The following is a 26,853-nucleotide window of genomic DNA, read 5'->3' as shown; positions in this document are numbered from 1 at the left end:
GGAGTGGCTTGACAAGAGGAATACGACATTTGAAGCCCATGTCCAGGATCCGTCTGTGTGTGGTGGCTCTTGATGCACTGGCTCCAGCCTCAGTCCACTCCTTGTGAAAGTCCCCAACACTTTTGAATGGCCTTTTCCTGACAATCCTCTCCAGGCTGCTGTCATCCCTGCTGCTTGTGCACCTTTTTCTTCCACACTTTTTCCTTCCACATAACTTTCTATTAATGTGCTTTGATACAGCACTTTGGGAACATCCAGCTTCTTTTGCATTTACCTTTTGACGCTTTCCCTCCTTATGGAGGGTGTCAATGATGGTTTTCTGCACAACTGTCAGGTCAGCAGTCTTTCCCTTGATTGGGATTCCTACTGAACCAGACTGATAGACCATTTAAAGGCTCAGGAACCTTTTGCAGGTGTTATGGCCTAATTAGCTGATTAGAGTGGGACACTTTGATCCTAGAATATTGCACCTTTTCGCAATATTCTAATTTTCTGAGATTGTGGATTTGGGGTTTTCATGAGCTGTAAGCCATAATCATCACAATTATGACAAATCATGGCTTGAACTATCTTGCTTTGCATGTAATGAGTCTATCTCATATATTAGCTTCACCTTTTAAGTTGCATTACTGAAATAAATGAACTTTTGCACGCTATTCTAATTTTTCGAGTTTCACCTGTATGTGTGCACTAATGCACCACATACAGGTGAAATACATTCACCAATGTGAATGGGCCCACAGCAGATAAAATCTAGTAGATTGATCCACTAATCTCTCATTTTAATAGTTGCATAGGATGAGGTTCGGTGGCACCACTACCCCCCAAGCTCATGAACTATACTAATGTCTATGCTTGCAGAAAATCCAAGATTGGCATTATACTTCATCAAAGTATAGTAATGAACGCATCATGTTTGATGATAAGAAACATTCAAGAGAATGTATAAAAAGAGTAATTCTAATCTGGGGTTATAACAATCTGAGCTTTAGGGAACGCTCTGGTTTAAACTTCCTTCAGATCTCTGTGTATATCTTCAGGCGGATTGCTAATTATTTCTCCCATGCTAACTGTAACAATAACAATTTGATAGTCAATGGAATTTAAATATTCTTGAGACCACAGTTTTGAACACGTCATTTGCCTCAAATGTTTATTATGCTGTATCTGTGTAATTATCAATTATTTGAGAGGGAGATAATGTAGCAAATGAAACATATGCTGCCATGGAAGTGGAGGGACATTCTGCATGGCCCAGATAGAACATGCACTACTGAGAGTACTACTAGCATAATTGCAAATCTGAAACATGGGCTTATGACCATATTTAAACATCACAATAATGATTCCTTCTTGTACCTTTTACCATTGTAATTATACTCTAGAATATACTCTATTGGAGAAAGCATGCAGTCTGCTTTATATATAAGGCTTTTTATCTGTAGACCAACAAACAATAGAAAGAAGATATGGATTTGTCTGACTCGTCTGACTCATCTGAACATTCCATGCACACACTTCCCCTATAGTTCAGTTGCTGAATTTAGACAGAAATGTCCATGGGAGGGCAGAATAGGTAAACACACAAAGAAAATGCAGTTTATAAACGTTAGGGCATGGAGACTTTCTTATATCTTATAGAATATCTATCAATAAGTTGACGGTGGAGAAGGAACATAGCTAATGTCATAGCAATCCAAGTGACCACTGTGGTGCCAGAGCAGCATTAGATCACTAAGGCTAGCCATAGATTATGAGATTTTCTTTTTGGCAACCATGGGGGTAAGTGTTGATGGGGGAAGCCCCCCCCCCCCCCCCCATGGAGCCTGGTGAGGAGCCATCCCTGCCAGGAGAACACGATTGCTGTGGGCAGTAATCACATGCTTAATATCCAACAGGCTAGTTGTATGATCAGCCTGCCCATAGATTGAATCTTGGTTGGCCCCAGCTGCACCTGCTGAGATTCAATTCATCTATAGCTAGCTTTATCAGATCAGCCCAGTTAAGTACCTAAAAAGCTTTATCTTTCTCTATAGACAGCATTCATACTACTGACTGCACTGATAGTCACATGCTATTCTACCACCTTTCAAATAGTTTAGGTGTGTATTTGATTAATGGATGCTTGTTAAGTGAAAAAAAATTGGTGTCATTCTACTGTACAGTAATGGGTAACATACTGGCACTATACGCATAAACAGTAGTAAGTACTATGGAACCAGCTCCATTACAGTCAAACAGGATGCTTGTTCCAACAGGTAAGATCTATTTGTATAGATCTATTGGTATTAGCTCTAAATATCCTCTGGGAGGCCAATGCCGGTCAGCTTGGTGTTTTCTTTGCCTTTTGCTATATATTCAAGATTTGTTTCCCACTATTATCAAGCAGAAGGTTGATCTTAGATGAACTAAAATGCTGTGATGTGAAATATCCAGATGTCATACTGCCATTTTAACTTCAAGCTCATTATTCTAATTCACATTATTAAAAGTGACAACATATGATTTGATATCAATTAAAAGAATACAGGCAGTCTTAAACTTCGAACACAATGCAGGGCTGCAATTCTGTATTAAAAGCTGTGGGAATTCTCTCAGTCACCTCTTCCGTCAATGCCATTATTTCATTGTCTAGGTATGCTTCAAGTCTGCATTTGACATGTGTTATTAAAGTATAATATACTGCTTGTAACACTTTAATTACTAATACCAAAAGTCCGTTACGTCCCAGAAGATACATGGAACATTTATGGCTGGACTGCGCAAAACAAATGAATGAATAATTGTTAATTTACCCATTATGGCTTGCATTTAAATTTAAAACAATTCAGCCACCTAATTTCTATGTATTCAGTATACTGCAAACAACAAACTACTATATGTGGACCATATTCTCGCCTTGTTATTTGCATTTGTCCTGACTCAAGTGGAGTTTGTATTCCCATGGTTTTGTCTTGAATTGAACCCAAATGAAGCAAACAAAAGCCTGTCGACAAAGTTACTTAAAAGTCTGGCTAGTGATTTAATGTATCAGAATCTGCCAAAACTGAAATGTAGGTTAACAAACCAATCCGTAAAATAGTATTTTTATTTTTTTTCAGAATTAAAAGTGATGCAAGTGATCACCGATTGGTGATATAGGATGGATCAGAATAAATGTGCAATTTTGAAAACATACCAAATTCAGTGTATGTTCTAGAATAATGTTATTGTCCTACCTTGATAATGCTAGGGCACGGTTTACTCGCTCTTCAAGTCCTATGGTCCCCAAAGCCTTCCACATCAGCCAAAACTTGAATGCATCTGCACGCCTACTGCACTGAATGGATTTGTCTCCTGTATCATATCGAACATCATAGAATTTATCCTGCTGGAAGAGATAGGTGGCTTCTGCTGAATGACACTTCTTAAGCAGATCCTAGAAAACAAAATTAAGCATATTAGAAAAAGAACAATGCCTGACACTTTTTTAAAGTGTAAAATAATACAAGGGTAAAGGTAAATTTTTCCTATCTTTAAAGTAGATCACACAGCTCTTCGGATCAGATACAAATGAAATATAAGACCCTTTAAATCTGAATTAAATAAAAAACAGCTAAAGGTGCAATACAAAACATGAACTGTTTTATGTGCCAAAATATTTTAATTGCTGCTCATATACTGTAGTCTTGATGTCTAGGCTTTCCTGTCAGTCAGATCTTAGAGCTCTACTGCAGTCCAGGACCCAACTGGTCTGTGACTGGGCAATGAACAAGCAACAGATATTCTCCTCTCTGTGCACTCCTATGCTGTAGAGTCCTTGCGTGCCCATTAAGGATATGGTTAGAATTCACCACTACCATTTTGTCAAGGCATAATTGGCGTGGTCCCAGTGAACGGGGGTATTCACCAGATTAAATTCTTGGAGTACAGACCACTCTAAAAAAGGTTGGGGAGAGGAGTAAGAACCATGTGCATTCAAAAAGTACTCCAAACGAAAGGCCCAAGGAAAAGATAAAAAGAAACTCTACATGTTTTGCTCCAAAAAACAGAGCTTCATCAGAAGTATAAAGAATTAAAATAGGTCACATAGTGGCTGGAAGTTGTGCTCAGTTTGACATGGCAAAAATATTTGGTATGTTGAACTAATTAATTTTTGGGATTTGTTTTCTATATTCATTGGGCCAGGAGGATTTGAAAAAGTTTTCAATTTTTCCAAAAGATTCCAAAATATTATATACTGTATATGATAGAATGAAACGGATTCGAATTCGAAGGATTGAATATTTTTGGACACTAGTCCAATCCACCAAGAGAAATGGCATGAGCTGATTGGACAATATTGACTGAACTACTATAGCACCATGTGACATCATCCGAATGAAACAAATTAAACAAATACATTTGTTAATTTTGTTATAAATTTTTTGGATTTGTTTACATTCATTACTATTTCCATTCAGAGATTCGTATACATCCAAACCTACGAGAATGAAATTTACATCTGACAAAAGAATCAAAATTAAACGTTCATGTCTACTGTGCACCCGCACCCAAGTGCACCACAAACCCTTCTATATTCCCATATATCAACATTTTAGTAATGGTTTGCAAAAATTGGCCAGCACCAAGACAGTACTTGAAAATGACCAAGTAAGGTAGAATAGGCTTAAATGTGGAAATACAAACAAGGTAGGTGTTTTGCTACACTAGAAATGTAAATGTATCATCTCAGGGAAACGTAAGAAAGAATACCAACAACAGAGCATTTTTGTGAACAGACAGGTGTTTTGTTGCAATATAAAGAAAAGGTCACTGTTCCAATGAAACTGAAGGAAAAACTGACCAGCTGCAAGGTAGTAGTTTAACTTTTCCAGGTAGAATAGTCCAAACAGTGCACACAGAAGGCAATCATGTTTTACATTTTACATTAAAAATTATAGTGTAGTATATCAAATACACTTGTGAAAAAATTAACTCAAAGCAGGATAGTATGTAAGCTACCCCAACAGGCCAAAATGTATAAAACACAAGACAGTTTTTGGTCCGCAATTTAATTTTTTTTAAGTGCCAAGAAATGATGTCAATCCAGGAGTGCCCTATGGCTGGAACCTGGGAGTTGTTCTGCAGCAAAGTCGATCACTCCTTGCAGGGTGTGCTGGTGAATGCCATGTGCCACTTAGACTTTGTGCCTGGTGTCTAAGGCAAATTTGCCATTTTCAAGACAACAAGCACAGGTCTTAATGTAGATACACAGGTCAATGGAAATGTTGCCAAGTGTTGAAACAGAAGGCACAAAGAGTTCTCTTCCTAAAAACAAATTAAAGTTCCGGCTCTAATTTGTCTGGTTTAATTAACTTATTTTTTTTTGGCATAGAGAAGGAGGAAAAGGAGAACGAGTAGTCCCTCTTTTTGATGCCTTGAATCTTGGGGTTTTTGCACAGGTATTAAAAAAAAAATCATCACAAATTGCCTGTAGCAGAGGACTGTGATTCCCCAGTGTCGCTGAGGACAAGACTCATTCTCTCTGTGCTTAGCAGGCAGTTTATGTTGGTGCTGCATTTCTGTCAGGTGAACACTGTCTGTGTATAACCTCCAGAAGTGCTACAAACCCTTCTGGCCTGGCAATGGATCCCCTAGAAGTCATAGTACTTCATGGTAAACTGATGCACCTTAAGGTTAACAACATACACCAGGCAAAATACATGAGTAATTTGTTTCCAAACAAAGTTCGACTAGCAGATTAGTGCTACAGCCACACACCTGTCTGAATATGGGATAGGGTCAGCCACCTTTTCACCTGGGCATGCAGAGCTTTTAGAAACTGTGGCTCCTGTCCCTCAGAAATATGAGCTGCAACACAGCATGGATGAATTTAGTCTGCTATATTGCTTATGATCCGTGGGTCTTGATGGGGACTGTTGGTTCAGAAGAGTCTGAGAAATAGGCCAGTGAAGGGAAGGGGTAGAGATGACTGTGCTGTCATCATCAGACAAGACACGTGGCAGCACCTCCAGCTCCAACAGTGTGCCCTATCCTACATCTTTTTCCAGTCTCCAGAAAATGAAACCATTGTGCCTTAAAGGATATGTAGCATCCCTGCCTATACTCACTGGACCATATGGCCCAGGGACACAGATGCAGTACATCCCACAAACTGGTGGACAGCAGGGATAGCCTTCTGGGAAAAAAATGGCCATAAAGGTGTGGTGACTCTCCAAACCTTCATTCCGAGCATTGTGACTGTGCAATAGCGTTTTGGGAAAGCGCACTCTCCCCATGTTTGGGGAGAGTGGACTGCCTGTGCAACCTCTGTAGGGTCCAGGTATAGCCTCATGCTATCAGTAGTGACACTGAACCTAGCCAAATGCAAAACTAATGAAAAACAGCCAGGAAAGATGAGTAGCGAAAAAAATGTCAGTTGCCTTCACCTGTAAAACTATTCCTGTTTTGGGGGTCATCTCATTGTTGCCCCTCTAGTGCACCTGAAACTGATTAACAACCCTTTCTGCTACTTAACTGACCAGATCACTATCCCAAGAGTTTAATTGACTTGATGCTATACTCTGGTTAAAAAGTGTTTCTTTAATTTTTTGGAGCAGTGTATAATGTAATATCAACTTAACAAAACTGGAGTTTTCCTTTAGGTTGGGATTTCCATCAGTGATTTCTGTGTAATGTATTAATTTGAGTGCTCTTAACATCCTAGCAAACTTATTTCTGTAATGGCTGCAGAATACAGTATACAAACGTGTTTAGTCAAAACTCTTGTTTATCTTACTTGAAGACCAGATTCTACTCTTGACTTTAATGATCATATTCAACAGAAATGACATTGTATGCTACATTTCTTGCATTACTCCTAGTTTTATGAATAATGAGAAATGTAGAAAATCTTATTGAACTCTGATAGAATTTTTTTTACTTGGCATAATGCAAACCAAACCAGTCTCTATAATGATTGTGTAGTCCCCAAAGAGTTGCCATCTGTTTCAAAAGCTTTCTTTTTTTATGCTATACATTTGTCCTCTGTACATTTTTTACAATAAAACTTGACAGCATTTCAACAGTACATTAAATACTGACAGAGAAAAAAACAGTTCAATCTATTTCAAGTGCTAGACAAATTATACTATGCTGGGTTTCAAAAAAGGAAAAAAAACAGACTTTCATTTTCCTTATAACACATTCCAAACATTCTGCCTTTTTGAAGAGTAGGGTAAAATGAAAAGGTCACACCTATGGAAGTATGAGTGAAATGTTTACATTATTAACCGTTTATTCTACAAGTGTATTTTTACAGGAAAGCAAGCACATGTTTCAGGACACATGTACAAGATGTATCACCAGCAGTCGACTTGGATTGCCATTCTGATACCTCTGTCATTGAGCCAGATGAAATGACAGAGTATTTATGCATACATCTAAGAGTCTATGGACTTTTCAGTCTTTGATCCACCAAGTGTATGCTCTAAAGGTAAGTGCCAGGAAAACAAACATGCATAATTACACATGTAAAACAAATATAGGACTTTTCCTTTCTGTCTAGACTAGGGACTGGATAAGAGTGTGACCTTAAAAGGGTATTCTTTTTCAAGTATTGTAGCAACACAGGATGCAGTTTTTCATGTTTTTAATTCTGGCATCTTAACATTGCCTTGAGTGTCTACATACTTCTTCTACGGAGTGTGAGCAACTTTACAGTAGAATTCCAGGCAATTTGTTTTTCCCATGTAGTGAGGCTGTGCCTGCACAGCATCGGTTAATTGTTTGTTTTGTCTAGGGGTGAACACAGAGCCTATACTCATTTGATCCATTGATCCTCTGGAAAAAGGGGCTCCCCATGTCCTGCAGTGGACTGTTCCTGCTGTCCTATCCAGAACCGGTCTATGGGCATGATGATGTCAGGAACAGTCCACCACACAAGACAAATAGACAAAAACGAGCAGTTACTGTATGCAGTGTAGGAACAGCCCCACTGCATGGGGGAAAAATTATCTGGAGTTCAGCTTTAAGTAAACTCAAACTCACCCATTGCCATGTGCTGTACTCCTCTGGTAGTAATACTCACCTTTAAGTATATAAAGATATCAAATCAAAAGTGCACAAAACCAGGTTAAAACTAGTCACCAGTCTGTGATTGAATATACCTGTGCATAACAAAATATATTTCTGCTGTGTTTACATAAGAAATAATAAAAAAAATACTGCTTGCACATATATAAAGTAAAATCAAAAGTTAACTCATGCAATTTTACATGAAAACATACAGTGGGGTTTATTTACTAAAGCTGGAAAGTACAAAATCAAACTCACTTCTGCATAGAAGCCAATCAGCTTCTAACCTTAGCTTGTTCAATTAAGCTTTAACCTCCCTAGAAGTATGATTATTTCAGATTTTTGGTGCTGAAAGCGGTACCATTATTCTGCATGGAAATATGTAGTTTTTTTATTGTAGGCTGTAATATTTAGGAATAACTCACTGAAATCTGTCCGAACAAGAGTCTATTAAACATCTCGGGTATGATAAAATTTGAAACACAAAATCATAAATTATAATTTAATAAATAATCATAAAAAATAATAATATAATAATATTACATTTAATTCAATAATATAATCAAACAAAAAACACTGAAATTTGAAATATAGCGCCAAGTTCGCACATTGCTGAGCAAAGTCGCAAACTTGTTTTCAGTGTCTGATGAGGAATTTCCCCACGAATCATTATCACTCAATTCTGCAAGTGGTTCTGATTTACTATCGCTGTTCTCTAGCTGATCTAAACCTGCTTTTGACCTAAAGGGACACTTTTTGGACGCCGTGGACTTTTCTAAGTTTCCAGGCAGAAAGAACATTCAAAATGCAGACAGGGGACAGGACAGAGCACTAGGGACAAAATGTATGTGAAATGGGTTGAAACAGCAATGTTTTACTATGAAAAATCGTTTTGAAAAAAATTACATTTTTTAAAATTTTCAAATTTCTCGCCGCCGCCGGCGCCCGTACATTCCGACGTCACAGGGACCGGAACACAGGAGCCGGATGCCAGCATCTGCCGGAGGAGATGGCCGGGGACGCTGCAGTGGACACATCGCGGGAGCGAAGGACAAGGTAAGTGCTGCAGGGACTCCCTATGCAGCGCTGCATGGTAAGCCCGAGTGTAGCTCGGGGTTACCGATTTTGGTACTGACATTTTACCCCAAGCTACACTCGGGAATACTGTTAGGGAGGTTAACAAGCAATAAAACCTGAAAGCTGATTGGTTTCCATGCAGATGTGAGCCTAATGTTGTACTCTCCAGCTTTAGTAAATACACCCCAGTGTGTTTGGCATGGTTTAACATTTTTAACAATATCATTTAATCTCTATAAAGCAGAGATCATATATTTCTAGCAGGAAGTTGGCACTTTTGGTGGCCTGGAAAGTAGGTAGCACTGAATGCTTAATTTCAAAGCACAGATTTCATATCATGCGTTAGCAGCTCTCTGGGCTATGCAGACATTGGGTGGGAACTTTATTTTTCACATAATTTTTATGAACAATTGCATGAGTTAACTTTTGATTGTACTTTATATTTGTGTAACCAGTGAGGGGTTTTGTTTATATTTTGGAGGTAAACACAGCAGAAATATGCACTATATTGCCAAAAGTATTGGGACATCCCTCCAAATCATTGGATTCAGGTGTTCCAATCACCTCCATGGCCACAGGTGTATAAAATCAAGCACATCTGAATGCAAACTGCTTCCACAAACATTTGTGAAAGAATTGGTTGCTCACAGGAGCTCAGTGACTTCAAGCATGGTACCATGATAGGTTGCCACCTGTGCAATAAGTCCATCCATGAAATTTCCTTGCTAGTGGAAGCAACTGGGAACAACAGCAACTCAGCGCATGAAGTGGTAAGCCACGTAAAATGACAGAGCGGGGTCAGTGCATGCCTGACCCCGCTCTTGCATGAAGTGCAAGACCTTCAAACTTCATGTGGCTTCATATTAGCACAACAACAGTGCGTAGAGAGCTTCAAGGAATGGGTTTCCATGGTCTAGCAGCTGCATCCAAGCCTTACATCCCCAAGTGCAATGCAAAGCGTCGGATGCAGTGGTGTAAGGCATGTCACTACTGGACTCTAGAGCAGTAGAGACGTGTTCTCTGGAGTGACGAATCAATCAATCTCTGGCAATCCGATAGACGTGTCTGGGTTTGGCGGTTGCCAGAAGAACGGTACTTGCCTGACTGCACTGTAACAAGTGTAAAGTTTGGTGGAGGGGGGATTATGGTGTGGGGTTGTTTTGCAGGGGTTGGGCTTGCCCCCTTAGTTCCAGTGAAGGCAACTCTTAAGGCATCAGCATACCAGGACATTTTGGACACTTTCATGCTCCCAACTTTGTGAGAACATTTTGGGAATGGCCCCTTCCTGTTCCAACAAGACTGCTCACCAGTGCACAAAGCAAGGTCCATAAAGACATGGATGAGCAAATCTGGGGTGGAGTAACTTGACTGGCCTGCACAGAGTCCTGACCTCAACCTGATAGAACATCTTTGGGATGAATTAGTGCAGACACAGTGAGCCAGGCCTTCTCATCCAACATCAGTGCCTGACCTCACAAATGTGGTTCTGGAACAATCCTAAACCTTGTGGACAGCCTTCCCAGAAGAGTTGAAGCTGTTATAGCTGCAAGGGGTGGGCTAACTCAATATTGAACTCTATGGACGAAGACTAGGATGCCATTAAAGTTCATGTGCGTGTAAAGGCAGGTGTCCCAATACTTTTGGAAATATATAGTGTATTTTGTTGTTATATTCAGCCACAGACTAATTTTCATGTGGTTTTGTCAAGTGTTTTGGTTTTATAGGAAATGTTTCTGTTTCTGGATATACAGTACATAGTGCTGCCATTTTGTTGTACACCAAGTGCATTAGTCTTCCCCATTAATTATACTGTAAGTATCAGCAAAAGTACAGTAAATAATCAAATTGTGTCAAAACTCAACTCATAATCTCAAAATTAATAATAATAATACTCACCTTTAACACCACTGTGCTTTCTTTTTAAATACATCCTAAAAGCACTGCAGAGAGAAGAGGAAGACGAGTGGGGATTTCAAACCCCAGGACCACTATACGGGCTGCATGGGCACTGACAGCTCAGCACCCATGGAGGTAAGTACAGCAGGGACAGGGGGGAGTAAGGCAGGGGGAGTATACCATGTTAGTTAACTTTTTCTTTTTTTTCCTGAAAAGGTGAACTAACCCTTATAGGCTTGTATGATGATCTGCAAAGTCATTGGAAAATGATGGAGCAAGAAGCAGGTTGTCCCTTGTGGAGACCCTCAGGAATGACAAAAAGAGAGTCAGTCTGTCTTAAGGAAGATGTAGCTGTAAGATAAATACAAAAAGCTCTAAGAGGGATGTCTTTGAAATGTACTAGGATCACCCAGGGGAACAAAAAACAATGTTCTGTTTAAGGAAAAAACTAAAAGACATCTTGGGGAGAAAGAGGGCTCTGGGCTTCAAGACAACTTTGTCCTTGTGTAATATAAGTAACTTAGAAACACTTTGCAGAGGAGATGGCAATTAATAGGTCAATATTATGGGTGAAAGGTTGACAGGAAAATATCCTTGATAAGTTCAAAGGTTGGTTTTTGAATAGCTGACAGAACTAGGTTGGATATCATAGAGTTCAATATCATAGAGGTTGTACAGTACATACGAGTGACACCTTTTACAAAGGTCTTTTCCAAGAAATGAGAGGCAAATGTTTTTTGAAAAAAAAAAAGAGGTGAGATTTGCCTCTTGATGGCACTCAGGGCCAAATGGTAATCTAGACTGGTACGCAGGAAGGTCAGGATCCTTTCCACTGAGTATTTCCTGGTTTGATATTTTTTTTGTCTCACACCAGGCGAAGTATGCTTTCATAGTGGATATCCTATCTTTTTAAAGCTTATGAATAGAGATGAGCGAATTTCTCAAAAATTCGATTCGGCGAATTCCAGTGTGAAATTCGATTCGATGCGAATTTCTTCGCTACGAAGATGACATATAAAAAGGGTTTCTAGGCTTCAGAGAGCCTTTAAATTAGTGCAGAACACTGTACCTTTAATTTGAATGCCCTTGGAGATGAGGAAAGAGAAGGAGAAGGAGAAGGATGAGAAGAAGGAGAAGGAGAAGGATGAGAAGAAGGAGAAGGAGAAGGATGAGAAGAAGGAGAAGAAGAAGGATGAGAAGAAGGAGAAGGAGAAGGATGAGAAGAAGGAGAAGGAGAAGGATGAGAAGAAGGAGAAGGAGAAGGATGAGAAGAAGGAGAAGGATGAGAAGAAGGAGAAGGATGAGAAGAAGGAGAAGGAGAAGGATGAGAAGAAGGAGAAGGATGAGAAGAAGGAGAAGGAGAAGGATGAGAAGATGGAGAAGGAGAAGGATGAGAAGAAGGAGAAGGAGAAGGATGAGAAGAAGGAGAAGGAGAAGGATGAGAAGAAGGAGAAGGATGAGGAGAAGGAGAAGGATGAGAAGAAGGAGAAGGATGAGAAGAAGGAGAAGGATGAGGAGAAGGAGAAGGATGAGAAGAAGGAGAAGGATGAGAAGAAGGAGAAGGATGAGAAGAAGGAGAAGGATGAGAAGAAGGAGAAGGATGAGAAGAAGGAGAAGGATGAGAAGAAGGAGAAGGAGAAGCAGAAGGAGAAGGATGAGAAGAAGGAAAAGGAGAAGGATGAGAAGATGGAGAAGGAGAAGGATGAGAAGAAGGAGAAGGAGAAGGATGAGAAGAAGGAGAAGGAGAAGGATGAGAAGATGGAGAAGGAGAAGGATGAGAAGAAGGAGAAGGAGAAGGATGAGAAGTAGGAGAAGGAGAAGGATGAGAAGAAGGAGAAGGAGAAGGATGAGAAGAAGCAGAAGGAGAAGGATGAGAAGAAGGAGAAGGAGAAGGATGAGAAGAAGGAGAAGGAGAAGGATGAGAAGAAGGAGAAGGAGAAGGATGAGAAGAAGGAGAAGGAGAAGGATGAGAAGAAGGAGAAGGAGAAGGATGAGGAGAAGGAGAAGGATGAGAAGAAGGAGAAGGATGAGAAGAAGGAGAAGGAGAAGGATGAGAAGAAGGAGAAGGATGAGAAGAAGGAGAAGGAGAAGGATGAGAAGATGGAGAAGGAGAAGGATGAGAAGAAGGAGAAGGAGAAGGATGAGAAGAAGGAGAAGGAGAAGGATGAGAAGAAGGAGAAGGAGAAGGATGAGAAGAAGGAGAAGGATGAGGAGAAGGATGAGAAGAAGGAGAAGGATGAGAAGAAGGAGAAGGATGAGAAGAAGGAGAAGGATGAGAAGAAGGAGAAGGAGAAGGATGAGAAGAAGGAGAAGGATGAGAAGAAGGAGAAGGATGAGAAGAAGGAGAAGGAGAAGCAGAAGGAGAAGGATGAGAAGAAGGAAAAGGAGAAGGATGAGAAGATGGAGAAGGAGAAGGATGAGAAGAAGGAGAAGGAGAAGGATGAGAAGAAGGAGAAGGATGAGAAGATGGAGAAGGAGAAGGATGAGAAGAAGGAGAAGGAGAAGGATGAGAAGAAGGAGAAGGAGAAGGATGAGAAGAAGGAGAAGGAGAAGGATGAGAAGAAGGAGAAGGATGAGAAGAAGGAGAAGGAGAAGGATGAGAAGAAGGAGAAGGAGAAGGATGAGAAGAAGGAGAAGGATGAGAAGAAGGAGAAGGAGAAGGATGAGAAGAAGGAGAAGGAGAAGGATGAGAAGAAGGAGAAGGATGAGAAGAAGGAGAAGGATGAGAAGAAGGATGAGAAGAAGGATGAGAAGAAGGATGAGAAGAAGGATGAGAAGAAGGAGAAGGATGAGAAGAAGGACAGTTCTGTGACAGTTTCTGTCTATTTCTGACAGTTCTGGGACATTCACTCCATACAGCTGTTTCAACCGCTGTATGGAGGGAATGTCATGGAACTGTCAGAAATAGTCTATTTCTGACAGTTCTGGGACATTCACTCCATACAGCTGTTTCAACCGCTGTATGGAGGGAATGTCATGGAACTGTCAGAAATAGACTATTAATGACAGTTCTGGGACTCTGACAGTTCCATGACATTCCCTTCATACAGCGGTTGAAACAGCTGTATGGAGTGAATGTCCCAGAACTGTCATTAATAGTCTATTTCTGACAGTTCCATGACATTCCCTCCATACAGCGGTTGAAACAGCTGTATGGAGTGATTGTCCCAGAACTGTCAGAAATAGTCTATTTCTGACAGTTCTGGGACATTCACTCCATACAGCTGTTTCAACCGCTGTATGGAGGGAATGTCATGGAACTGTCAGAGTCCCAGAACTGTCATTAATAGTCTATTTCTGACAGTTCCATGACATTCCCTCCATACAGCGGTTGAAACAGCTGTATGGAGTGAATGTCCCAGAACTGTCAGAAATAGACTATTTATGACAGTTCTGGGACATTCACTCCATACAGCGGTTGAAACATTGTATCTATTTTTTTCCATAAATGACATTCTGCAGATACACTTAGAGGAGCGCTGCAGATACACTTTTTGCCGGCTTGGAATTATTCTTATTTTCATCCTACTTCTTCTTTTTCTTCTTATGAGGATGAGGATGAGGATGAAGAAGAAGAAGTAGGATGAAAATAAAATTAATTCCAAGCCGGCAAAAAGTGTATCTGCAGCGCTCCTCTAAGTGTATTTGCAGAATGTCATTTATGGAAAAAAATAGATACAATGTTTCAACCGCTGTATGGAGTGAATGTCCCAGAACTGCCATAAATAGTCTATTTCTGACAGTTCTGGGACATTCACTCCATACAGCTGTTTCAACCGCTGTATGGAGGGAATGTCATAGAACTGTCAGAAATAGACTATTAATGACAGTTCTGGGACTGTCCTTCCATACAGCGGTTGAAACATTGTATCTATTTGTTTCCATAAATGGATCCATTTATGGAAACAAATAGATACAATGTTTCAACCGCTGTATGGAAGGACAGTCCCAGAACTGTCATTAATAGTTTATTTCTGACAGTTCTATGACATTCCCTCCATACAGCGGTTGAAACAGCTGTATGGAGTGAATGTCCCAGAACTGTCAGAAATAGACTATTTATGACAGTTCTGGGACTGTCCTTCCATACAGCGGTTGAAACATTGTATGTATTTGTTTCCATAAATGGATCCATTTATGGAAACAAATACATACAATGTTTCAACCGCTGTATGGAAGGACAGTCCCAGAACTGTCATTAATAGTCTATTTCTGACAGTTCCATGACATTCCCTCCATACAGCGGTTGAAACAGCTCTATGGAGTGATTGTCCCAGAACTGTCAGAAATAGTCTATTTCTGACAGTTCTGGGACATTCACTCCATACAGCTGTTTCAACCGCTGTATGGAGGGAATGTCATGGAACTGTCAGAAATAGACTATTAATGACAGTTCTGGGACTGTCCTTCCATACAGCGGTTGAAACATTGTATGTATTTGTTTCCATAAATGGATCCATTTATGGAAACAAATACATACAATGTTTCAACCGCTGTATGGAAGGACAGTCCCAGAACTGTCATTAATAGTCTATTTCTGACAGTTCTATGACATTCCCTCCATACAGCGGTTGAAACAGCTGTATGGAGTGAATGTCCCAGAACTGTCAGAAATAGACTATTTATGACAGTTCTGGGACTGTCCTTCCATACAGCGGTTGAAACATTGTATCTATTTTTTTCCATAAATGACATTCTGCAAATACACTTAGAGGAGCGCTGCAGATACACTTTTTGCCGGCTTGGAATTAATCTTATTTTCATCCTACTTCTTCTTCTTCATCCTCATCCTCATAAGAAGAAAAAGAAGAAGTAGGATGAAAATAAGAATAATTCCAAGCCGGCAAAAAGTGTATCTGCAGCGCTCCTCTAAGTGTATCTGCAGAATGTCATTTATGGAAAAAAATAGATACAATGTTTCAACCGCTGTATGGAGTGAATGTCCCAGAACTGTCATAAATAGTCTATTTCTGACAGTTCTGGGACATTCACTCCATACAGCTGTTTCAACCGCTGTATGGAGGGAATGTCATAGAACTGTCAGAAATAGACTATTAATGACAGTTCTGGGACTGTCCTTCCATACAGCGGTTGAAACATTGTATCTATTTGTTTCCATAAATGGATCCATTTATGGAAACAAATAGATACAATGTTTCAACCGCTGTATGGAAGGACAGTCCCAGAACTGTCATTAATAGTCTATTTCTGACAGTTCTATGACATTCCCTCCATACAGCGGTTGAAACAGCTGTATGGAGTGAATGTCCCAGAACTGTCAGAAATAGACTATTTATGACAGTTCTGGGACTGTCCTTCCATACAGCGGTTGAAACATTGTATGTATTTGTTTCCATAAATGGATCCATTTATGGAAACAAATACATACAATGTTTCAACCGCTGTATGGAAGGACAGTCCCAGAACTGTCATTAATAGTCTATTTCTGACAGTTCCATGACATTCCCTCCATACAGCGGTTGAAACAGCTGTATGGAGTGATTGTCCCAGAACTGTCAGAAATAGTCTATTTCTGACAGTTCTGGGACATTCACTCCATACAGCTGTTTCAACCGCTGTATGGAGGGAATGTCATGGAACTGTCAGAAATAGACTATTAATGACAGTTCTGGGACTGTCCTTCCATACAGCGGTTGAAACATTGTATCTATTTGTTTCCATAAATGGATCCATTTATGGAAACAAATACATACAATGTTTCAACCGCTGTATGGAAGGACAGTCCCAGAACTGTCATTAATAGTCTATTTCTGACAGTTCTATGACATTCCCTCCATACAGCGGTTGAAACAGCTGTATGGAGTGAATGTCCCAGAACTGTCAGAAATAGACTATTTATGACAGTTCTGGGACTGTCCTTCCATACAGCGGTTGAAACATTGTATCTATTTTTTTCCATAAATGACATTCTGCAAATACACTTAGAGGAGCGCTGCAGATACACTTTTTGCCGGCTTGGAATTAATCTTATTTTCATCCTACTTCTTCTTCTTCATCCTCATCCTCATAAGAAGAAAAAGAAGAAGTAGGATGAAAATAAGAATAATTCCAAGCCGGCAAAAAGTGTATCTGCAGCGCTCCTCTAAGTGTATCTGCAGAATGTCATTTATGGAAAAAAATAGATACAATGTTTCAACCGCTGTATGGAGTGAATGTCCCAGAACTGTCATAAATAGTCTATTTCTGACAGTTCTGGGACATTCACTCCATACAGCTGTTTCAACCGCTGTATGGAGGGAATGTCATAGAACTGTCAGAAATAGAATGTTTCAACCGCTGTATGGAAGGACAGTCCCAGAACTGTCATTAATAGTCTATTTCTGACAGTTCTATGACATTCCCTCCATACAGCGGTTGAAACAGCTGTATGGAGTGAATGTCCCAGAACTGTCAGAAATAGACTATTTCTGACAGTTCTGGGACATTCCCTCCATACAGCGGTTTCCGGCAAAAAGTGTATGTGCAGAGTTCCTCTATTCTGCAGATACACTTAGAGGAGCTCTGCAGATACACTTAGAGGAGCTCTGCACATACACTTTTTGCCGGCTTGGAATTATTCTTATTTTCATCCTACTTCTTCTTCTTCTTCTTCTTCTTCTTCTTCTTCATCCTCATCCTCATCCTCTTCTTCTTCTTCTGAGGATGAGGATGAAGAAGAAGAAGAAGAAGAAGAAGTAGGATGAAAATAAGATTAATTCCAAGCCGGCAAAAAGTGTATGTGCAGAGCTCCTCTAAGTGTATCTGCAGAATAGAGGAACTCTGCACATACACTTTTTGCCGGCTTGCAATTATTCTTATTTTCATCCTACTTCTTCTTCTTCTTCTTCTTCTTCTTCTTCATCCTCTTCTTCTTCTTCTGAGGATGAGGATAAAGAAGAAGAAGAAGAAGAAGAAGTAGGATGAAAATAAGATTAATTCCAAACAGGCAAAAAGTGTATGTGCAGAGCTCCTCTAAGTGTATCTGCAGAATAGAGGAACTCTGCACATACACTTTTTGCCGGCTTGGAATTATTCTTATTTTCATCCTACTGCTTCTTCTTCTTCTTCATCCTCATCCTCATCCTCAGAAGAAGAGGATGAGGATGAGGATGAAGAAGAAGAAGAAGAAGTAGGATGAAAAGAAGAATAATTCCAAGCCGGCAAAAAGTGTATGTGCAGAGTTCCTCTATTTCTGACAGTTCTCTCACAGCTTCTTCACATGTACAGCGGTTGAAACATCTGTATCCTAAATGGAAACTAATAGATACAAATTGTATCTATTAGTTTCCATTTAGGATACAGATGTTTCAACCACTGTTCATGTGAAGAAGCTGTGAGAGAACTGTCAGAAATAGAGGAACTCTGCACATACACTTTTTGCCGGCTTGGAATTATTCTTCTTTTCATCCTACTTCTTCTTCTTCTTCTTCATCCTCATCCTCTTCTTCTGAGGATGAAGATGAAGAAGAAGAAGAAGTAGGATGAAAAGAAGAATAATTCCAAGCCGGCAAAAAGTGTATGTGCAGAGTTCCTCTATTTCTGACAGTTCTCTCACAGCTTCTTCACATGAACAGTGGTTGAAACATCTGTATCCTAAATGTAAACTAATAGATACAATGTTTCAACCGCTAAACATGTGTTCCTTCTGTCAGAGAACTGTCAGAAATAGCGGAGCTCACTGCAGGGACACTTTTGCCGGCTGATCGGGAAATGTTCGATTCGCGCACCCGAAGTAGGCAAAATTTCGGTTTCGCCGCGAATCGAATATTTCCTGAAATTCGACTCGAATTCCGGTTCGCCTGGTTCGATTCGCTCATCTCTACTTATGAATAACTAAATCAAGAAGGCCTGTATCCTAGGACATAGGCTTCAGTATCCATGCCATCAAAGCCAGTGACCAAAAAGCAGGACAGTAAACCAGTCCCTGGGACAAAAGATGTGGATGATCTGGCAGAGCCTGCAGTGTGTCTGCCAGGATTCCAATGAGGTCTGAGTACAACATGCACCTGGACCAGTGTAATAAGAGGTAGGTTTGCATCTAGTGGACCCCATCTGCAAGAGAAGTCCTGAAACTCCAAGTGCTGCTAGATGAGATAATCAGCCTGTCAACATCCTACCTGGAATTTGGACAGAGGAGAAGGCTGGAACCTACAGCTCTGTCCTATACAGAAATATTTTCCACTTCTGTTTCCATGACAAGACTTCTGGTTCCTTCCTGATAATTGATATAAGCCATTGCTGTGGTTTTGTTGGACTGAATCCTGATTAGATGGACCTGCTGCCTTCAACACAGTCCAGCATTGAAGGGACAACTAGATCACATGGAGCTCAAAACTATTGATGGGAAGATGAGTTTGTTCTGGCATCCAAGTCCTCTGCACTGTCAGACTGTATAGTACTCCTCCCTAGCCTCTCAGACTGGCATCTGTCTTGCAAATCATTCAGCATAATGGAAGGAAGAATTTTGTCAACTTCAGAGCAGGATGCCTGAACAACCACGTCAGGTATAATCAGGTCTTTGGTGCAAGTACATTAGTTGATCCAGAGATTGTGTCTTCTTGTCCCGTGTCATAATGTTAAGTTGCAACAGAACTGGAATGGAATGGGGCAAATGAAATTGCCTCAGATGAGGCTACTATCAAGCCCAAAACTCTCATGCAAAAGCAGAGTCAGACAGCTCCTGGACTGTACAGTTTGAATTTGGGAGTGGAGAGTCTTGCATTTATCTTGCAGAAGAAAAACTGTGGATCAAGCAATATCCAGAAATAGTCCCAGATACTCCAAGTGTTCAGTTTGCTCTAACTATGACTTCTGAAGGTTCAGGATCCAATTGAACCTTTGTAGAGTCTGGATAGTCTGCCGGACATTGTCTGACAGAGTCTTTGCTGACTGATCTCTCAGCATAAAGTCATCTAGGTATCCCACTATTGGAATACTCTGGGAATGCAGAAGGGCTAGCACTGAAGCTAGTAATTTAGTGATAACTTGGGGCTGTCAAGAACCATAAACCAGATGGAGACAGAAAATGCAGTTACAATCACACCTTTAATGAAATAGCAAAAAAAAAACACAGTTCAGGAACATAGTCAAAAACAGAAGCCAGGGTTTGGATGCCAGAGCGGGTACTCAGATGAGCCGGGGTCAGTAAACCAGAAGTCAGCGTAGCCAGGAGCAAACACTAGGAACAGGAATCAGAATACAAGTCAGCCAGACCAAGTTGTACACAGGAACACAGGCAGGAACACACTGGAGATCATAGACCATGCATAGGCAAAGAGGTAAAGAGCTAAGCTGCTAAAAAATCAAAAAGGACTGGCTATGGGCTGGACTAATGAGACAGGTAAGAGTATCCAGGTGAATCACTGTAAAGATGAGTGGCTGTTAATTACCCAACAGCTAAGCAACTACTGAGCACTGAAAGAAAAGAGCTGCTCATTAAGTAATAGGAGCCCAGCCCTGACATGGGACCAGAAGAAAGACTAAATACAATGGCTACAAATTTGTAGCATTGTTTGCCTCCAGCAAATCACAGGTAGCACTGATATACAGGAAAAATGGGGGCATGCAGGTACACATTTTGATGTCCACAGGGGCTAGAAAATCTATCTGATAAAGGGAGGATATGACAAACCTGGTGGATTCTATGCAAATTTTTGAACTTTCACGTATAAGATGAATGCCCCATTAGGCTTTGGGAATAGTGAACAGGTTTTCATAGAAACTTTGAAACATTTCCTTTTCTGGAACAGTGGCAAGGACTCCCTGCCTTAGGAAGTCTTCCAAGGCATTGTGAAGCCCTTTTGGCCTGTGAAGAGACACAGGCAGATTGGAGGGCATGAAGTGAGACATCAAGTGAAACTTTAGTGTGTAGCCCCTGGAAACCAAGTATTTTACCCATGCATCTGAGATACTTTTGCTCCAGGTGTCTGAAAAGACCAACAGATATTCCCACACTATGAAAAGCAGGGGTGAAACTATATTTCAGAGGACCTGTTTACTGGTTTGGAAGATTTGGGAGCCCAGGCTCTGCAACGTAACTGGGCATGGACTTAGGGCTGGACTTAGAGACCTAGGAGAAATGAAAGGAACTCTTCTTGGGTTTAGAGGTAGAATGGATTTTGCCAGTTTGAGGCTTAGGTTTATTTTGATGAAACAAAAAAGCACTTTTTTCTACAAGTACGATTTTTAATATTGTTGTCCAGGGAAGCACCAAACAGACATTCTCAATCAAAGGGCATGCACAGCATGTGTTTTTAGCTTTATTGTTCTGCAAACCAACATTTAGGCTTAAGAGTTCTCATATTAACAGATATGATACTCATTCTGGTGATGAGATTAACAATATCCAATAACTGTTCATCAACACAATAGTGTAAAGCTCATAACATTCCATAACTGATTGTTCCATTCCTATACAGTAAGGATGGTTTTGGGCTGGCCATATGCTTAGTTAATATTCCTAGAGTCTGTCATATCGTCATAATAACTATAGCTGGTAGCATAACAAGGCCTGCCAGGGAGAGCAACAACTTTGAAAAGGATTCCAATCATTTGTAAACCTTAACCTTAATTACTGGAACATTATCAATGGGAATAGTGTTTTATTATGACAAGAAATCATTGGATCCACAGTGGGAATGGGCCATTTCTTAAAGTATAACTAAAGGCAAAACTTTATTTGGGATTTGGATAGACTGGAAAGGGATTAGAATACCTGTCAGGGTTTATTGCAGTCTGTGTCCCTGATTTGGCAGATAGAGGGACAGATAGAGAAGTATAATCTCTCCAAAGGCAAATAGATGGCAAAAACAAAACTGACAAGTATCTATAAGCCTCCATTACTTTATCCAAAATAAAATAGGAAAACAGTTTGTCAGCAATAGTATAGTCTCGCTACAGAATAGTTTTAAGTAAGGAAAAAAGGCAAAAAAAGAAATCTTGTAAAAAAAAAATAAAAAGTAAAAATGATTAAACTTTTTCTAATAAGTACAAAGATATCCATTCTCATAGAATGAATGCTGGGAATGGGATGGGTAATACTAGGCTGGCAAATGGGTTTTTTGTTTGATAAGGTCCAAAGCACCAAACGTGGACACTCCTAATGGCAGTGGTATAACCCAGCTGTCTCTTATTTAATTATGATTCTCTGTCCCTTAATGAATGATACAGAAGAGGAATTTGTACAAAGCATTAGAAAGAATGTTTCTAACCATTTAACCTAAATGAGCCTTGCTATCCTCAAAAGTTGAAGATTAAGTTATCACTCTTCTCATCAATCTTGTTTATTGTTGCAGATATAGCAATAGAACTAAATGCTCTATAAAGTCAGGAATTCATCTTTGCCATAGACATTACATCGCAGTTACATTTTGCATCTTCAAATGATTTTATTTTTCATAACTATGCATGTTTATGCATGCATAAACTTATCAACCAAGCATGCATGTTTATAGGCTGAACCATTACATCTAGTGCTTTCAAATATTAGCCTTCCTCTGGTGAATGAGCAAGAGGTACAAACCCAGCCAATCGATGTTACCCCCAGATTGGCCAGCCAGTCTTGGGCTAAAATTAGGCCTTCAAGAACAATGCTAAAATGTTTACCTGGGACTATGTTAGATGAGCCAGGAAAATATGTACAGTAAAAAAAAAAACAGCTTTGAAAATGCTGAGTGGGACTTTGACTAAGAAGCTGAAAATGAGAAAGCCTTACTGATTATACGGAACAGTAGACTCACTAAAGATAATGAATTCATACAAGTCAGGACTTTCTTTCTCTTTGATAGGCATAAGTTGATCCAAGTAGAAAATTACTTTTTTGACTGCACAAGTGCAGTAAGAGTAAATCGATTAATTTATTCGACAAAGGGCCTTTATGGTTCCTTAAACAAAATAAAGGAAACAAAAGCAACAATGGCTCTATTCACTGAAAATGCAAACAGAGAAGGAGCAGCATAGGAGTGCAGGATTTTGAAACACACTAAGATGAGCATTAACCCGAATCAAACACACAAGATAATAACATAGCTAAAATATAAAGTATAGCCCCTTATAATATATACAGTAGATATTAAAAATCAAAAAGGGGATTTTCATTAAGAAATTTGCAAAGTTGGCAGGGAGTAATTTCTTTCCATAACCTTTTGGCCTATCAATATTCTGCTCTCAGGTCGTAACTCTTCCATCAATCTTTTTGCTTTGCCTTCAGCTGGTCGTATATGTCACAAGTTTTAGAATGTAAGAAATCTACCATGCACAGTTTGATCTGTCACCATAATTTGGTCAATTGAGACATCAAAAGTGGGCTAATATCAATCAAGTGTGACTTTTAATTGGCAAGATCCAAATGTTTAATCTTTTTTTATATTAATAATTAGCACCAACATATTTACCTATACAGTTGAAATGACAGCTTCAATAAAGTTTGTTAAAGTTAGTTGATCAGATTTAATTTTAAAATGCCAAATTCTATGGCAATCTCAAATAAGGAGATCTGGTTTTTATGATGTGTCTGATTTGGATAATCAAGGTTCCTAGTTGCACAGATTGAGATGCAACCAAAGTAAGGCTAATAAATTGAACTAATGTCCATTAGTATTGAACAATCTGCTTATTTGTTTAATGTTCTTGTTTTTTTCTCTTTATATGAATAAAGGAAAGAAAATATACCTATCCAGAAATATACCAGCCTGGAACAATAAGGGCAGACATGGTTTAGGAGGATAGGGCCACTAACAAAATACTAGCCTGGTGATTAGAGTGTTACTAAACCTACAACAGTAAAATCAGTCTGTATATGCAGTAAAGCATGCTTGTTATACTCACTGTGGAACCTAAGGGGTTAATCCTCTGCATTGTGTAAAAAGGCTGTATGATCCTGTCTTCTCTGATCCTCCCCTTCTTTTGCTGTCCCCAATCCATCTGCCATAATTATAGCAGCAGTGGCAAGTCTGCACATGCTCTGTTTGGTGTGTATTGCTGGAGAGTTTTTTGCTTGCGAGGGTGCATGTGATAGGTAGTGATATCCTTCACGATCAAATTGAAAGTAAGTTCGACTCGAACATCAGCCATTCGTGTGTTCTGCACTGCGCTCTAACAGTGCATTGTGATTGGACAAAGCAGTGCACCTGACCACAAGTCAGGTGCAATGCTTTGGCCAATCACAGCACAATTGCACAGAGTTAGTGGTAACATCACCACTAGCTCTGCCCAATTGTTTACATCTGAACGGCAACTGTCAGACCTGTCAGATGTGGTGAGTGCTCAGTGGGTGCGACCGGGTCGGCGGGCAGCATTTTTTTTTATTTTGGCAAGTTGGCATCATTGTGACAATGCTGGACGCTGGGGTTGATGATAGATTTTAACAATGGAACCATTTTTTTGGCTTTTTTGTTAATAAAGGACTTGTCAAAAACTATTGTGTTTTTATTCACATTTTACAGTTTTTTGGTGAATGGGTAGGCGTACTATGTACCCCTTATGTATTCACAAGGGGGGGTGGGATCTGGGGGCTTCCAGATTCCGATAAGTCACTCCCCCGCAGACCCCCACAACCACAGCCCAGGGTTGTGGGGAAGAGGCCCTTGTCCCCATCAACATGGGGACAAGGTGCTTTGGGGGGGAGCCTACCCCAAAGCAGCCCCCTCATGTTGAGGGCATGTAGCCTGGTATGGTTCAAGAGGAGGGGGGCACTTGCTCATCCCCCCCCCCCCTTTCCTGATCTTTGAGGCCTGTGCTCTGATCAAAAGTCTGGTAGGAATATAGGGGGGACCCCAAGCTTTCCCCCCATTTTTGGGGGGTGGGATTCCCCTTAAAAGTCCTACCAGGCCTGAAGGGCCTGGTATGGCTTTTAGAGGGAACCCAAAGCACTTTAAAAAAAAATTACTGTGGGGTTCCTCCTAACCTTCCTACCAGACCTAAATGGTCTGTTAAGGATTAGGGGGACCCCCATTTTTAAATGTCAGTCCTGCTTCAGCAGGGTATATACATATGCAACTTTGCAGGTAGTTTTAGGGGACGCCCCCAGGTATGATAGGTAAAGGAATTTTTAATTCTATTTTTTTTACTTTAAGCAACGGTAACTTTTTGAAATTTTCTTTTTCACTGATTCATGTCCCTCAGGGCAGTACCCGAGACCCCATACCCCTTTTATGCCCAATAACGTGCATATAAGCCTTCAAAATGGGCACTTTTGAATTTACAAGTTTGAGTCCCATAGACTTGCATTATATTCGAAGTTCGCAGTCGAACCTTCGTTAGGTTCAAAAGTTTGACCACAAACCAAACAGGGGGGTGTTCGGCCCATCACTAGTGATTGGCACAGGGCCAATCAGCGATGTACAGACAGGTCAGGGCTTATGCAGCCTCATAGGACAGTTGAAAGAGGATGAAAACTCCTCCTACAAGATTAACCAGTGCTTGGATGGACACTGATAGAAGTCATAAGACTGCTATATACTGCAGATGAGAGAAGGTATTTAGCAGTTTATATTTACTAAAACAATTGCATTTCTTTTTTCTGTGTACTGTGGAAGACTGGATACAGTAAATGCAGGGCCATGGGTTTAGCAATACTTTAAAGTGGAAGTAAGGTCTAAATTTGTAAGTTGTACCTACAAGTAAGCCTGGACTCACACAGCATGCAGCTGTTGATGTCACTAGCGCATGCGTTCTGAAGGGACAGCACAGCATGCCAGGAGTGATGCCATTGCAGCTTTGGCCATTCATACTCTGGGAGCCCATGAATCTGAAAGGAAGAACGAGTGAAGATGGCGGCACTGGGGGGGCCGTGACAGTGTGGCACTGGAGGGCCCTGTGTACAGGTAAGTCTGTCATAAGGTACTAGTATGCAGTGCATACTAGTACATTATGACCTAAACCTGCAGGAGGGCCATTTTTTTTTCAGGTGGTTCACTACCACTTTAAATTGAAAAAAAAATTAGATAAGAGTTTGGCTCATGTATGTTAGCCAGACATCTCCCACAAAGTGACCACTTGCCAAATTAACAAGGGAGACTGCACAAACCTTGTAATTATAAAACGAAAAAGTGCTGACCCGCACTTTTTTGTTTTATATGTTTTATGTATTGTTACCTGCGATACTGTGTTGGCTGCTTTTTGTTGATCTTAATCTCTATGTGATATTCAAATCAATATAGCGCACAAGTGTTCAATTGTTAAACCTTGTAATTGCTAAATTGCTTATACACGAGCAAAAGAAAAACAACTTGGAAAAGTAAAAGGACAACTGAAAGCCAAATCTTCTTGGATCCTAGCAGTGCTCCTATGTTCAACCTTACATTTGAACCAAAGTAATACAGATATAAAACAGTTCAAGGGTCACGGCTTAATAAAATCAGCTCTGTTGACAAACCACACTAATTCCTTTCATTTCTAGCCAAAGCCAAATGTTCTGAGAATCTACACTAATTCCTTTTTATCCCAAAAAGTTTCCACAAAAGGAAGAATAAGTAACAGCATAATAAACATCTCTGCCAAACACATTTACACTAGTTCTATGGGGGATGTTTAGCTTCCTGTCATTTGCCACAAGAGTTTGGGTTTGTACTCTTTATTCCATGCTGTTACAGTGCTGTATCTCCATTGCATGCCAATTAGCAAACAAATCCTCAATTTATTAAACTGGCTTATCCATAAACCCAGATTATGTAGTATATAAATTTACAACATACTCATTCACCCATGGCCCCAAAGTAGGCTTTATTTTCTACCAACTCAGGTCTCAAAGTTATTATTTTGTCTGGAAACTCTGTTGACTAAAATACATATGATACATGGACAGGCCAATACAAGGTATCACACTTTATCACAGACGTGAAGATT

At 40.1% G+C, this 26,853-nt stretch overlaps 1 protein-coding gene across 1 annotated transcript in view; it reads right to left on the bottom strand.

Annotated features, from left to right (window-relative positions):
• The window catches only part of GADL1 (GAD like acidic amino acid decarboxylase 1), a 330,433-nt gene that overhangs the window by 80,477 nt on the left and 223,103 nt on the right, over positions 1–26,853 (bottom strand). Inside the window, exon 12 of the mRNA XM_089690797.1 lies at positions 3,219–3,418. Coding sequence (XP_089546923.1) covers positions 3,219–3,418 — 200 coding nt within the window. The remainder of the gene's footprint in view (positions 1–3,218; positions 3,419–26,853) is intronic.

This window comes from Staurois parvus, unplaced genomic scaffold, assembly GCF_062004578.1.
Source record: "Staurois parvus isolate SC_StPar_1 unplaced genomic scaffold, SC_StPar_1.0 ptg000021l, whole genome shotgun sequence".
Classification (NCBI taxonomy): Eukaryota; Metazoa; Chordata; class Amphibia; order Anura; family Ranidae; genus Staurois; species Staurois parvus.
Note: the sequence above shows the minus strand (reverse complement) of the source record. Positions and strands in the feature narration are given on the sequence as shown.